Source organism: Phlebotomus papatasi, chromosome 1 (assembly GCF_024763615.1).
Source record: "Phlebotomus papatasi isolate M1 chromosome 1, Ppap_2.1, whole genome shotgun sequence".
Taxonomy (NCBI): Eukaryota; Metazoa; Arthropoda; class Insecta; order Diptera; family Psychodidae; genus Phlebotomus; species Phlebotomus papatasi.
The window spans coordinates 39,578,725-39,594,103 of record NC_077222.1 but is presented as its reverse complement, the minus strand read 5'-3'; the positions used below and the strand labels follow the sequence as shown (position 1 = coordinate 39,594,103).

The window sequence follows — 15,379 nt, the reverse complement described above, 5'->3', positions numbered from 1 at the left end:
CAAAAATTGAATGAAAGTTTTTAAATTAATTTTTGATCGTTTTAATTTTCACTCGTACTCTAATTTTTTTTTATTATTACAAATATATTCAAGTTAGAGTTCAACAGAGTAAACGAGTAAACTAGTTGCCCGGAAAATTTTGTGCTTTTTTACCTTTATGGACGATTGGGTCATATATGTCGCATAGTTTTCCAGGACTCCTAGGGATGGGAAAATTTCTTTTTAACCGTAAATCTCTTATTTAGGCTAAAATATCGAGGGAAACTTGATTTCGTTGAATTTCGCTCAGCGGAAAGTTTCTCGTCCTTAAAGGGTTAAACAATCAGAGAAATATCCTGATTTTTAACGTATGAAATTTCTTCGTAATTAAAAAAAAAGCAAATGACAATGGAAACTTGTGATTTAAATGATATATTTAATTATATTAAATTATATTTGTACTTACCTCTAATTGGTTAAGATTCTTATTCATTTTTTTTCATTTCATGCTTTTTGTGTTTCTTTTTATTCGTTTATTTGAACTGTTTTTTAATAGAAGAGATACAAAGGATTTAATTAAATTTCTTGAAATGCAACTGCAAATGAGAAAACTTCTGTATGTTTGATATAAGGAACACAGAGTTCCCAAGGAGTTAAACATTTAAAAAGCTTATTACGAAAATTTTGTGGTTAAATGCAAGTAAAAGCTCTTGAATTCCTTTTCAGTATGCTACTTTAGTTAAAAGGATCACTGTGACCGAACAAGGACGGAGTATACGTAGTAAATTTCAAGAACATACCCTACGTTTTTAAAATACGCGCATAAAATAATTTGAAATTGGCAAATCTAAATTTTCTTATTGGCGACTTGAATTCCCGTTTTTCGATATTTTCAAATTTTCCTGAGTTAGGGACTGGACTTTACTTTTTAACAAGAAAAGGCATAATATCTCCAATTTTTCACTTTATCTGAACACTCAAAATTCTTTAGGAGGATATACTTAAAGGAAAGATAAATCAATACACCTCTGAGTCATTTTCCTTCATTAAGTAATCTTTCTGCAAAAAAAAATTGAAAAACTCTCAATATCGTTGATAGTGTATATTTTCAGAAGATACAATTACAATTTTTTCTTCCTATCGTACGCAAGAAAGACATACAACAATGTTAATAAACAAACAATTACAAAAAAGCTTCTACAGTAAATTTTTTTCTTGACAATTCTAGACTCTGATAAAACATGGATAAAATTGTGATATTTTTTTTCTCTATTTTTTAAGCTAAAATTTTCAATTGATCTTTCATGCGAGAATGTTGGTTTTCAGGCGAATAGACATAAGTTTTATTTAGTAAATAGCAATAGAACTTGGCACAATATTGACTGGAAAGATAAAATGTTTATGAATGCATGACTTAAAAATCTAGTAAATTCGATTTTAAGATTAGCAATAAAGTGGAAAATGCAAGAGCAGTTAGTCATGATCTTTCTGAAATTTAGTGTCTGATTTGGCTTTGAGACATTATGGCGTCGTAACGGCTCAATTTTATAAAGTTAAATTTGTCTTTTATCTTTTCTTCAAGTAAATGAAACCATGCAACAGTCGGTAAAGAAACTGTCACATTTGACGCTGTCAATTGTGTCAATTGAATCTTGGATCTAAGGTCTATTGCCTGAAAACTGATACAAAGCTCCTTCACAAGCCAGAAAGAAGTAAATCTCTTGATCTATTTGAATGTAATTTTCTCAATTACTGAACTGTGTGTATAGTGTGTGTAAAGTTAGAATTATTACAAAAATAAGGCCAGTTGTCTCTATTTCGACAACATCTCTGTGTGTTTTTTTTTCAAAAATTGTGGCAGTTTGTTGTCCATGTTTGGATGATCCGAATGTGATGATCGATATATAAAAAATTCCGTCATAAATTACAAATAAGTTAATTTATGTATAAATTCTACATAGGACTTGGTGTCATATATATTAAAATGCTCTTCTCATTTAGAATAACTATCATAGGAAAGTAGCAACAAAGTAATTCGATATTATGGGATTCGATTTCGCGCGTCATTCTCGTGAATTCCATTTAAAAATTAATAAATCCTAAAACAGTCTACGATTTATTGCGATCATGGAGTTGATGGGAGTCTGGCGGAAGCTGGATAAGCGGATCAGAGCGCTGTTTCCAGTGATGGAGTTCCCTTGGCAGCTGGTTCAGGGGAGCCACTTTGGGTTTTAGGTCCAGTAGCCGGATTGAGTCCCATGAGGAATTGAGCCCTCTGAGCCTGAAGCATTTGACTGCGATTGGAAGCATAGCCGGGTGTCTTCAGCATTTCGTGCTTCATGAAGTTATTCTCTTCAGCTTTGAGGAATATGTTGTCTTTCATCTTCACAATCTCCTCTACCACATTCTTCGTCTCTGTCTTGATATCTACTGGATCTCCTGCGGAACCTGCTGAGCTTCGTCTTGTTGAATTCCCTGGGCTTGAAGAATTGTCCTCTTCGCTGTTGGCTTCAGGGATTGCCGTGGACATCACATCATGCTTCTTGGCATTGTTCAGGCGCCAATTGGCTGATCTGGGGGACATGTGTTTTGCTGGAGAACCCCCAAAGTTGCCTTGGCGGATCATCCTGCGACTTGCAAAGGTCTTGGGAGATCCGCTGAGATCCTGAATCTTGAGACTGGTATTGAGTACGGTGGGTTTGACTGGACTTGGCAGTTCCTTTGGTTTCTTCAGGAGCTGCTCAACGGCAGATGGTTTCGTGGTCACGCTGCTCTTTCCTGCCTTGGCCAGCAGTAGTCGCTTGAAGTCCATGAGGCTGGTCTTAGGGGCACCCATGCGGTCAGAACACGTCTGAGGAATCTCAACGGCATCCGAAGCCCAACTGTGCCGACCTCTTGGCTGTTGCGGTTCCAAGATCCCACGAGGAGTGGACCTACCAGAACTCGAGGGGCTATTCCCATTAGACCTGACTCCCTCGTGAATCCTCAGCTTCGTTCTCAGTTCTTCCGCCAAATTAGGCTTAACAGTGGGCGATCTCGGAGATTCCACACGCGATGGAGTCGATGTTCTCATGCTCCCGCCACTTCTTGGATCTATCGGAGACTCGGTAGGACTCTCCGCAACTCTCTGAGTCTCCTTAACAGGTGAGAAGAAGGTCTCGAAGCCGAGTGGCGTGGTCTTGAGTGGTGTCCTCTTGGGCTTATTGGGTGTAGAATAGAGCGCCTCGACGGGTGGTTTTCGCGCCTGCAGCGTCCAGTACGTCGATCCGACGCTTTCGTAGACGGCGGCGGGCGGTGCCACCGGAGAACAAGCGGCCGGAGCACGTGGTAGGGTGGCTAGGTGGGTCCGAGGGTCGTCATGGTACGAAGGTAGATAGCCTAGAGAAGGGGGGCACATCATTACTCAATGTGCTAATCCTCAGGGAGTCTCAATTGGCTCTCGGCAGAGGATTTTTGGTGCTGGAAGCGTGCTCAGGGTGGAAACATTGTGGGCACATGCATTGAAAAACACACAAACGGGATGGCGAACAAAGGTGTTTGAGGGGGCGGGGGGTTAAGCCATTCATAAAACACGGGTGCATAATTTGCAGCGATTATATGCAACAGAGTGACAATCAGTGGTCGTAGAACTTCACGCATTTGGAAAATTTTATGCAAATTTCATGAATTTAAATTAGCAAAATATTTTGATACATTTATAAACAAACTGGGCTAAAATTTTTAATGATTTCAGTCTAAAACAAGAAAAGATTGAAAAACCAAATGTTAAAAAAATGAAAAATTATCATTTTGAATGTAAACATGTAAAAATTTTGTTGATTGCTTTTTTTTATTATTCTGTAATATTTCCATTAAGAATTTTCAAACTTATTAAAATGAAAAGAAATATCTAATTTAGGTTTATTTTCGATTAATAAAAATGCTATAGTTATGCTCAACGCACAATAACTTTTGTTTAGTAAACATATTTTTGGAATTTCAATGAGAGGGAGTGAGATCTAGATCTAGTCATCTCGCTTACTCTCACAGAAATTTTAAAAACATGTTTACAAATAAAAGTTATTGTGCGCTGGTCATAATTTTGAACATCAAGATAAAATCAATCAATAAATTAATGGTTATGAATGACCAATACAATTTAAAAACAAAAATAATAAAGTTTTAACTATAAAAATTATAAAACCTTTCGGGACAATGGAATAGTTAAATCAAGTTTATATGAACAAAAAAATAAAGCAAATAGATTATGCCACAAAGAATTAAAATTTTTATTGAGGCAGATTAGAAAAAATAGAAATGATTATTTTGAGAAAAAAAATAATTTAGCTATAAATTTAAAAAAAACGAAATTTAGAGAAAATTCAATATTTTTTTATTCAAAACAAGATAAGAATATATTTTTATAGACAAAAATCATTGCAATGATTTGATCGGTTACAAAAGCATGAAAAATTTTAATCTAAATAAAAGATCTACTATAAACAAATGAAATAATTAGTTTCTAAATTCAGGAAAGAATACCTTCCAAACATAATTGTTTTTGTTTGAGTAATGCTCAACGCACAATAATTTTTGTTTTGTAAACATATTTTTAACATTTTAATGAGAGTGAGTGAGATCTAGATCTAGTCATCTCTTTCACTCTCATATGAAATTTTAAAAACATATTTACAAACAAAATTTATTGTGCACTGGGCATAAAACGTAAAATAATGATTTTAAGCATTACATAATATGAAAATGTCGTATCTTTTAATTAAATTTATGAAATTTATTTAAAAAGTTTTATCCGGATTCAATTAAGAATTTAATTTCATAAAATGTTTTAGTCTAATTTCGTTTATAATTAGTTAGAATTCTTAATGTTTCAAATACAATTATGTTATATCCATTCGAAAAACGCGATAAGAATAAATTATTTATGGGATTAAATGTTTATCTGCATCTGGGTAATGTTAAATTTGCAATAAGCCTAAATAAAAATGAATTTCACTTAAATAGACTGCATTTTCTAAAAGAAATCTTAATTTTTATATATCAATTTTAATTAATTTTATTTAAAAAAAAATTGGATAATTTATTCAACTATGCGTGAAGTTCTCCGTCCACAGACTGTGTGTATTTACAAAGGTGTGTAAACGCAAATTAGTTAGCAAATTAGAGAAAATTGCACACAAACTCACATGTTAGTGAAAAAACACATAAACACAATTATTTTTTCCATGTCAATTTTTTATTTACATAAAAACGCACAAAAAAACCACTTATGTTTTTTTCTGTGTCAAAGAAGAACAAATTAAACTTAGAACTTAACACCTAAAATGTGTATTGAATTCAGTGTATTTATTTATTTATTTTTTTTATTTTCCAAAATTAAAATTAAAAGAAAAATTATCTCCACACCAAAAGCATAAAATTATTTTGAAAAAAAATAAAAATTATTCAGTGAATAATAAATTATTTACACAACATAGAATTAAACCCAAAACTTTTTGAATAGAATTTCATGTGTGATTGTCATTTTCTGGATTTGTATTGTGGAAGTTAAGCAGAGGAAGTGCAAAAAATATGTTTTAGTGAATGTGATGTCTTGATGGGGAGAAATGTGAAATATTTACACACAATGATTTTTCCTCCACAACCCCATTTCTCATGTTTCCCTTTTTGTCTCTCTGCCAGCACAAGGGGAGAGTTAAATGTGTAATCGATAGTAGGTTTGGACTTGAGCAGGATTCTTATGCGGTACGTAGACAAGAGATTTACGAATAAGACTTCAACGTCCTTAGAGCTTAAGTTAATACAACAGCGAACATTTTAGTTTATTTTTGAATTTGTAATAAAATATTTTAAAAACTAAACCAAAATTTATAGGTATTTCAACTTTGTATGTTCCATGTTTCTTGGATTTTTCTTGATTTTCAGATTTAGGATCTAACTAAAAATTATTTTTCATCTGTAAAAATATGGTCAATAATCCCATATTAAAGTAAATCTCAAAAATATCGAGGGAATATTGAAAGAAATTGTACAAATGAGCAGTAAAAAAAATAAATTTGATTAACTACCAATAAATCAAATTTGCTGAGTATTCAGTGTTTCAATTAAAACTTTAATAATAGTAAAATTTTATTATACAAGTTTGGCAAATCGAAAATAAATATGAGTTTTACCTGCATCAATCTTAGCTAATTATAATGCTAATTATGAAGAAAATATAAGTGAGCTGTAAAAAGATAATACAGGTAAAAAAAAATTAATTTGATCAGCAATGAATTCGAAATGATCAGATATTTAATTAGATTTTTAAAAAAGTTAAAAATGAGTAGTAAAAATTTCGAATCGATCAGTAGAAATCAGTAAAAAAAAAGCAAATGATCAGTAAATGATGATCAGTAAAAAAAATTAAAAGGTAAATAAGCAAATAATAGAAAATACCCAAATTATATAAATTAAACCCATTTTTGTTTAGATTTACGCTTTTTACTGACATTTTAACCAAATATAATTTTATACCGACCATTTGTGTTTTGCCATATTGAAATAGTCACTTTTAGCATATTTTTATATTTTTTTCAGTATTTAAGATTAGGTAGGTTTTATAAAAAAAAATATAACTTTGCCCACTTGCAATTAAATTTTGTTTCTATAAAATATTTTAGTCTCATATAATTTTCTGATTGGTTACAGCTTGAAATGTTTTAAGGGGAAGTGGGGCACCATTTAAATTGGGAAAGCTTTAAAATTCAGCATTTTTGTCTTATTTTTTAAATGGAGTAACCAATTGCGAAACTCAATTACTTTAAAATAAGACTTAATTCGTTTTCAAAATAGAATAAAAAGTTAAATTTTAAAAGCACCCCAATTCAAAGGTGCCTCACTCCCCTCTAAATATTTATTAGCTCTAGATAATCTGAGGATCGTCAGGATACTAAAATGTTTTTTAGTTTTAAATACTTAACTATATATAAATTTAACTTAGGTTACAGAATTTTTATTAGACGATATAAAGTATTGATCAATTGGAAATATCTGTATTTACTAAAACTTACTGAAAAGATCAAAAACTGCTTTTAACCTTTATAAATCGTAATAGTATTGCGGTTTTGGAAAACCTTAATTTTCTATTTTCATAATATTAGTTTAAAGGAAATTAAAATTAGTTTTATGAGAAATTTGTTCTTGAAATTGCTTAATTCAGTTTTGAAAAAAAAAGATAAATTAATAGAGAATTTAGTAGAATGTAAAATATTTTTCTATATAAAACCTTATTTCAATTTCCCAATTCTTTTGAGGTTATTTTAATCGAGTTAATTGCTTGAAAATAATTTAATAAAAAATAGAGTGCACATTACATCCCTGAGATAAAGAATAGAGGAATATGTAATTTATCACAGTAACAACAAAAAAAATTGAAGCTTTTGGGTAATATTTCTTCTATTTTTTGTATTTAATTTTCTTAAAACTGCTCCAAAATCCTTTACCTAATTATATTATTCAGTTTAACAGCCTTATGAGCTGAACATATCTACGGCTTAAGCCGAGAGGCAGCTTAACGTAATTATAATCAAAATGATGGTTAGACTACATTGCCATCAGTTTGTCATTAAGTCGTCTTTCGGCTTAAGGGCAGAATCACATTGACAATAAAATGCTCGCCGTAACCTCACTATATTTTGTTAATTTACACATTTTCATTGCAATTCTTCCTGTGTTATCACACTTGCACATTAAAATTTTAATATGATTCACATTAACTGTCGCTGGTAAGAGTCCAAATGTGTAATTTGTGTGTTTGAATCTCTTTATATTCAAAATTTGATCTATTTGTTGATAAAAATGTAGACTTGACCCGCAAAATTTGATATAAATTGATTTATAGCATTAATGCGAAAAATTAATGCGATTTTCTCTTTAATTTTTTAATGTGAAAAATATTTATGTTTTAGGTAAATTTAAACTTATTTTTGCAGGCCAAGTCCACTTCTTTATCAATAAATAGAAAAACTCCAAATATTAAGTGACTCAAAGACACAAATAACATATTTGGACGCTCACAAGCGACAATTAATGTGAATCACATTAAAATTTTAATGTGCAAGTGTGATATCACCGTTATGCATATTCTCGATTACCGCATGACCTTATCTCATACTCGGTGGCAAAAAGTGAAAACAATATAAGAAAATTGCAGAAATAAAACGAAAATTCGATAAACGGTTAGCAAAAAAACTGTACGATTAATTTTTCGTACAGTTTTTTTGCTCACCGTTTATCGCATTTTCGTTTTATTTATTCAATTTTCTTGTATTATTTTCACCTAGTGCCACCGAGTATGAGATAAGGTAATACGGTAATCGTGAATTTGTGTAAGAATTGCAATGCAAATGCGTAAATTAACGAAATACGGTGAGCATTTGACTGTCAATGTGATTCTGCCCTAAACCGTAAGTCTGTCTGGGGCATTATTGGCATGGAAACTTAGTTTTAAAAATAATTAAATGACAAGAAAATTGCGAAATTTAAGTTTTCCCAGCTGCAACATAATGTTCGCCATGTTTTCTGCAGACTGAATTTTTTCTTTTTCCTTCGGGATATTACGCATTTGGAAAAACTAATTTTAAAAAAATATAATTTTAGGTCTGTTTTCTCAAAAGACGCAAGAAGAAATAAGTTACTAAGCTAGAAATGATCTTTTGTGTATCTTTTTTTTTATGTAGAAAATTTAGTGATTGTCACTGCTCCAATCAATCAATAAATTATATGGGTTTTATCGGTAATTATGGAATTTTAAAATTATTTTATAATAAATAGATAATTAATACTGTTTTAGCGCATTTGAACAAATAAGAAATTTAGCATAAATTGACGAAAAATCTCTTTGAATAGCAGATTTAAACCTCTTGTACTGTGACCTGCATTAAAGGAAAAGGAGGAAGGGATATATCACCATATGTCCGTTGTTCCCATTTCGAAGTTAAGAACGCGTGCTCGGTGCTCATGACTATCACCCGGCAGCGTGACTTTACTGGGCGTGAGAGTAAGGACCTTTCTGATAGGAATTGGGGACCCAAATATCCCATCATCTGACTCCATTGCTCTGTCAATGTCCTCAGTTGCTGTGAATTCACTTAAAAGCTTCTCGAAGCTCTTCGTGACCGTTTTGCTAACGTTCCTGTACTTGCTGGTTTCAAAGTAGTCAAATGCGCGGGTTTGGGGAGTCTTGGGTATGGGTTTAGTGCGGTCGCAGCTGGTGCTTCTGATCGATGAACGAAACTTTGGGTAGTGATACATTTTAGGCGAGACACTGGGTGGATAGTTTATTCTCTCACGCCACAGCTCTTCCTGCAATTCTTTCTCGAATTGTTCCACACTCTGTTCCCCCTCAGACGCCAGGAGGGCCGAATTTGCTGCCCTGTAGCTGTCGCTGCGCTTCACGAGTTTTTGGTGGCGTCTCGGGGATGAAATGGGAGCGTCACGTGGTGATGGGGCGGATGGGGATGGGAATCTGGGACGATGGGTCAAGTGCTTGTTCTTACCTGGACTTGAGAGAAGCGGTGGGGGTGGTGGCAGGTATGTGTCCTCATCACATTGGAGGTTCACATAGGCCCCGGATTGCAGTGACCCAATTGGGAGCATTGGGGCTGGATGGGATTTTCCCTCCTCACTTGGCAACTGGGGCGCGTGGGTGGATTCGTCTTCCTCCTTCAAGGGTTCATTGGCCGTGTTGGCCTGATTCTCACTCGCGTACCTTCGGGCGGGATTTATCACTGGAACAGGGCGCACAATGGAGGGCTTCCGGAGGCCAGTGGGGCTCTCCTGATGCTCTGAATTGGTGTCTTTGACACACGGTCCAGGGGCAAAAGTTGTGTGTGCTCCCTTTCGTCGTTTGAGACTGTCTGAACTGTATACAACTTTCCCTTGCGCATCCAGCATGACGCGCGCACCCCTACTTTCATTCTTTGCTTCCGTATCGATTTTCTTCTCCGTGGCGATGCTGGAGGACAACAGATTGCTCTCGCATCGCATGTTAGCCGGGAGTTCATTCAGAGACACATACTCCGTCTCTTCGGCGAGATTTCCCGACAAGACCGTTGCCAGGTTCCGCTTAACAACGTCGTTTGAGTAATAAACTCCTCCCGTGGTTTTGTTGTTATTCTTCACGTCCGCAATGGTCACATATTCCCCGGCTGTATCGGGTTCCGTGGGAGATTCCAATGTTGCACCCTCTTGAGCACTTTGATTCTCTTGGATGTCTTTCTGGGGACTCTTGAGCTTAGACAAATTTGGTAAGACTCCCTTTAGTCTGCCCAGCATTGAATTCAATGGGAGGAGAGTTGTCTTCTTAACATACTGAACTTCCTTCTTGAGCTCAGAGGGTTTTGTGGACGTTCCAGGAACAATGGCTTTTGGAGTTTCAACAGTCTGAACAGTAGCATAGCCCGTAGTTTGGTTGACTGTAATGATCTGCATTCGATCACTATCAGCCTTCTCGCTGGTTGTATTGAATTCCAAGGAGTCCAGATCAGTTTCCTGCAATGGAATTTCCATCTTTTGCCTCTGTTCTTTCTTAGCAATAACCGTCTGGTACTCATCGTCGCTGTTCGTTGGCGTAATAACGCACATGGAGGGAATCCTACTGGAATTAATTGTTGTTTTGCTCCTAATCCTCTCAATTCTGTCCACACCCTCGAGATCCGACGATTCTGAGTATTCAAACTCCGAATAACTCCTCACGCCCTGAGTAGGACTGGAATTGGCATTGGATTCAACTGGAGATGAACTAGTATTATTTCCACTATCCGGAGAATCTGTCCTGGTGGCTTTCTGATGAACTACTGCAGCCACTTCCTTCTGCAACAGGATTCCATTTCTCTTGATGGTTCCTGTTCGTTCAAGGGTACTACCAACTGTACTACTGGAGTAGCTTCTCTCAAGAGTACCACCACTGTTGGTACTGCTACTTCTATTTAGCTTTGTGAGGGAACTCTTGCGTTCCGGAACAGTAGGTCCTACAATTAAGCTCCTGTCGCTTCCAGCTGCCTTTAGGGTTGTACATACCGTTCCAGCTGAACTTGTTGTAGTTGAAGTGGATCCTTTGCCAAACAGTTCATATTCATTCTCTGCCGATAGGACGGTTTGATTTCCAGAACTGGAGAAGGAATTTGTGGAAGAGAGAGCTGAGGAGGTATGCAAAGGAGTTACAGGTTCCTCTTCTTTAAGGGTCTTTAGCCCAGAATCCACATGGAAGGATGTGTAGTAGCCCTCAGTGTCACAGGAATAGGCTGAACTCGTTTCTCCATCGTCATAGAACATCTCATGCCCTTGAAGATCAGGAGTAGCTGTTCCTTCACTAGTGACACTGCTCGAAGCGCTAGTGTTGAGAAATCTCCTCCGACTGATAATGGAACTAGGAGGTCCACTCCCTGGGTGATGATTGTGATTGAGACTGTTGCTGGAAGCGCTAGATTTTGGCTGGGCCGTAATTTCACTTCCAATTGATGTCCTTCCAGATTCGGAACTTGCACTCCAATTGCCACTGGATGAATTTGGTTCCTCCCTTGTTGCCAGTCCAATCCTCCTCTGCCGTCGTATAGATGAAGATTCCCGCAGTTTCACAGGGTTAATACTGGCTGGAGATGCAATGGAGATACTCTTCTCAGAAGAGGAATACGAAGGCTTTCGTTCATGCGAAAGCTTACGCTCCTTTTCGCCCATCTTTCGGCGATTGCGACTGCCAATGCTTTCGTAGACATTGAAATCATCAATGTCAGAAGATTTGGCACCGCTCTGGACATCCCTCCTGTCCTCACTGCTATTACGATTCATCATTCTCAGGCGATTCATGCCCCATTGTTTCAGGGAGTTGAAGTGCGTTGACAGGGTACGACCCTGTTCCACACCAAATGGATCACGCTTGAGGATATCGCTGGACTTACTCCTTGGCACCACTGCTAGGAGGTCCTCAAGATCGTCAGGTGCCGCCACAATCTCGGGTTCCCTGTATGTGTACAAAAGGCGTTAGTTGGACTCCAGTATCTCGATCTAATTACTCATCATAGCATTCAGTTTGGCCATTGAACACATTCAAAAATCATTCCAAAAATAAAAAGAAACCAATTGATCAGATTTCCAAGATGGCGCCACAAGCTCTATATAGGTATAAAAAATTGCAATTGCGATAAGAGGCTTGTAATTTACATTATAATAATAGAGATCGCCAATAATTTCGAATATTTATTAAATATTTTATTTTTATTTGTTCGAAAAAATGGTAAATTAATTCCCTATAAATGGTTCATTTAATGAACAGGGGAACTATTCCAAAAAATAGCTTTAATTTATTTTTGTACGAATTAAAGAGGAAGATGAACTTTTAAATTGTTCCACTTGAAGTAAAACTTATAGCTAGAATTGTGCCTTTGCAATATCAGATGATTAAAATGTTTAATAGAGCAGGCTAGGTTTGCAACATTGTCAGCAGTGGCTATATATCTGCAAAACTATTGTAGTTTCTTAATTTCTTATCATCAAGGCTTATTGTTTATTATCGTTTTTTGCAATATTTAAGATTGCCTATCAACATATACGCTGAGATATAGAATGCAATTTATAATAAAAACTAGAATAAATGACGAACTTATAAACAGTAAAGAAAGCCCGTGTATCGGCTACACTGGATAATATTTCCGCGTTATATTTTTAAGTTGATCAGCTTTTAACAAAACACTACAAATCTAAAATTTTGTGAAAAATGATATCACAGTGTTTATCCGTCTTTTTGGTCAGGTTACTAGAGAACTAACGGTAGGAGTTGTCAATTTCCAATCATTGATGACCCCTGTAACGACGCTGTCACTGTAATGACACGCATTCGACATTCCCCAAAGAAGTTTTATTCTGTTCTTCCTAGCCTTTGCCTTCTGTTTTAGGTTTTAATCGAAAACGTTTGAAGTGATTTAATTAATTTTCGGTTAAACGAATATGTCGGTCATAGACGTTTGATAATAAAATCGTCATTTTGATTTTTTCAAGGTCAAAGAATGAATTACTGCTAAGAACATATTCCTGAACCGATTTGATCAAGATTGGATTTAATTTAAAGGTCTTGAAGTATTCAACTCAACTACATCGATCATAGTCGGTAATCAAACTATAATGTATCGGTAAGGTACTGTGGGGCAGTTTCATATGGCTGAATTTTATTTAAAGTATATGAGATCAAAATAATCGAAGACTTGGAAAACGGGCATCAGGAGGCTACTGGTAGTGGTGGTCCGACAAGATTTTATTTGTTAAGGGTATGTTGACGTACTTGTAGCTCAGAATCAACTAACTATCGGCTCAGAGCATTATACCATCGGAAAGCATGATCGCTTTCTATTTCAAAGAAATACATTCTTCATCACTCAGTCAGAGTGATATAAAAATTTCAATATTTTTTATTTTCTAAATCCTTGTTCGAATTCTAAGAAACTTACGACTTTGAAGAAGGTCTATGGAGGCCATCTATGGAAAAAAAATTTAAGCCGCTATCTCTTTTCTCTTGGAAGATATTGAATTTTCAAATTTTCAATTTGTGAATTTTTGCCCCAGTCTCCCCTATTCTAAATCGATTAAAATGCCACAAGTGCTGACTTGATAAACCTTGCTTGTCCTAAAAATTTTCAAGGCTGTGAATATTTTAAGCTTACGTTGATGATCTGAAAGACCTCAAGTTTGAAGATCTGATCAATTAGTCCAATGAACTAAATAAAAAATTAAAATTTTGATAGCTAAACTCATCATAAAAATACCAAACAAAACGTTTATTTCAAACTTTGAACAACCAATTTTGTCAGTTAATAAACTCCAAACTTAGTCGAAATACTGGAGTTGATATCCCACAATTCTTCATCAAACGTGTGAAAGTGTTAGATATTTTGTGGGTAATTTGCTTGAAGACATGGTAAGAAAATGTTGCAAAGACAAACATAATTTTTAAACATACAAAATAGGCACACAAATATTAGGAATTTTTTTTACAAACAATTTGGCCAACATTCAGTAAAGAATCTATACAGTAAAACAAAACACAATGAATTTTAAAATTGTTACTATGAACACTCAAGTGTTATGTATAAAGTTTCTTTTTAATGGAAGGAGAGTTGAAAATAAAAATGCAAATTATCCTTGTTTTGGGATAATGGTAAAATTATTACTTCCGTTAACAACCATGCAATTTTGTAGTTTACGTGAATAAATTACAATTTGAGTAATTTCTCTATTAATGGGATACCCCTGTAGAGTACAAAAGTCAACAAAATGCAATTGCAATATTTGTCATATTAATTTCAATTTGTTTGCAATTCGCATAAAATTTGTGTGACATAGGCTAACACTTGGGGCCAAGGAGATAAATTTCAGCAATTGTCATTCTGCAGTTGTTTTCACAAAGATCTATCCCATGTCCCTGTAGGGGAAAATGGAAAATGTGACTGAGGGAATTCTTCATCAAAATATCCCACTGACCCTTCTGGGACTAACATTACGAAATGGATGAAGGATGGCAAGGGGAAAATTGTCTGTTCCAGTAGGAGGGTAGTGCAAATATTTTAATTTTAAACAGAAATTCCACAAGTCACCACCAGTTAGGAATGTAAATTCACATAAAATGCACTCCAAATATTTCTGACATTTTCCATTTGTGTTAAAAAAAAATTAGAGTTCCATTTATTTTTTGAATTTCATATACGAAAAAAAATTGAGGTGAAAAGCCCCATAAATTTAGTCAAAAAAACTTTTCCATTGGACATTCTTTTTCTCTTTTAATAAAAGGCGACATTAAGATTATACCCAATCACTTAGTTCTTTTCCTATCTCAACTTCTCCGCAAAAAAAAAGAAAATTGTCTGCGGAAAACGGAAGTAGAACAACGTCTTGTCGTTGCGACAATTGAAATTTTGTATGCATGAACAATTGCTGAAATTGGCTGAAATAAATGTGCGACATGTGATAAGTCATCATGTAAAAGGGTTCTTTAAACGTACCCATTGGCAGCTTCTTGGATCTCCTTCTGGTCTGTTCCTGCAAGAGTATTTCGTCGCTTTCCACGTGGTTTTTTCGGTCTCGAACGTCGTTTAACCGTCTGATTGTCAATACTATCGGACGGGGGCGAACTGACACCGCTCTCTGATGCTGACCCAATGTTCTGGGCATGCAGGAGGGACTTTCGTGTGTGGCACATTCGGTCGAAACGCTTCCCAGAAGTATCCACCGTCACAACTTCCGCTGGGAATCTACACAAGGAAGGATTTATATTATTAAACCATTAATTATCTAAAGCAGTTTGCAAGGAATTTTCGAATTTTATACATGTAATTCAGTCTATAAATTTTGAATTTTTAAAATTAGCATTACAAAT

General features: G+C 35.1%; 1 protein-coding gene across 4 annotated transcripts in view; it reads right to left on the bottom strand.

Moving 5' to 3' along the window:
• Window positions 1-1,066: 1,066 nt before the first annotated feature.
• Window positions 1,067-15,379, bottom strand: part of LOC129799685 (mucin-2) — a 171,766-nt gene continuing 157,453 nt past the window's right edge. For all 4 annotated transcript variants that reach the window (XM_055843816.1, XM_055843815.1, XM_055843818.1 and 1 more), the window contains exons 5-7: window positions 15,006-15,254; window positions 9,516-11,977; window positions 1,067-3,357 (exon numbers count right to left, since the gene is read on the bottom strand). In XM_055843816.1, the coding sequence (XP_055699791.1) occupies window positions 2,147-3,357; window positions 9,516-11,977; window positions 15,006-15,254 (3,922 nt within the window). In that variant the 3' untranslated portion in view covers window positions 1,067-2,146. The remainder of the gene's footprint in view (window positions 3,358-9,515; window positions 11,978-15,005; window positions 15,255-15,379) is intronic.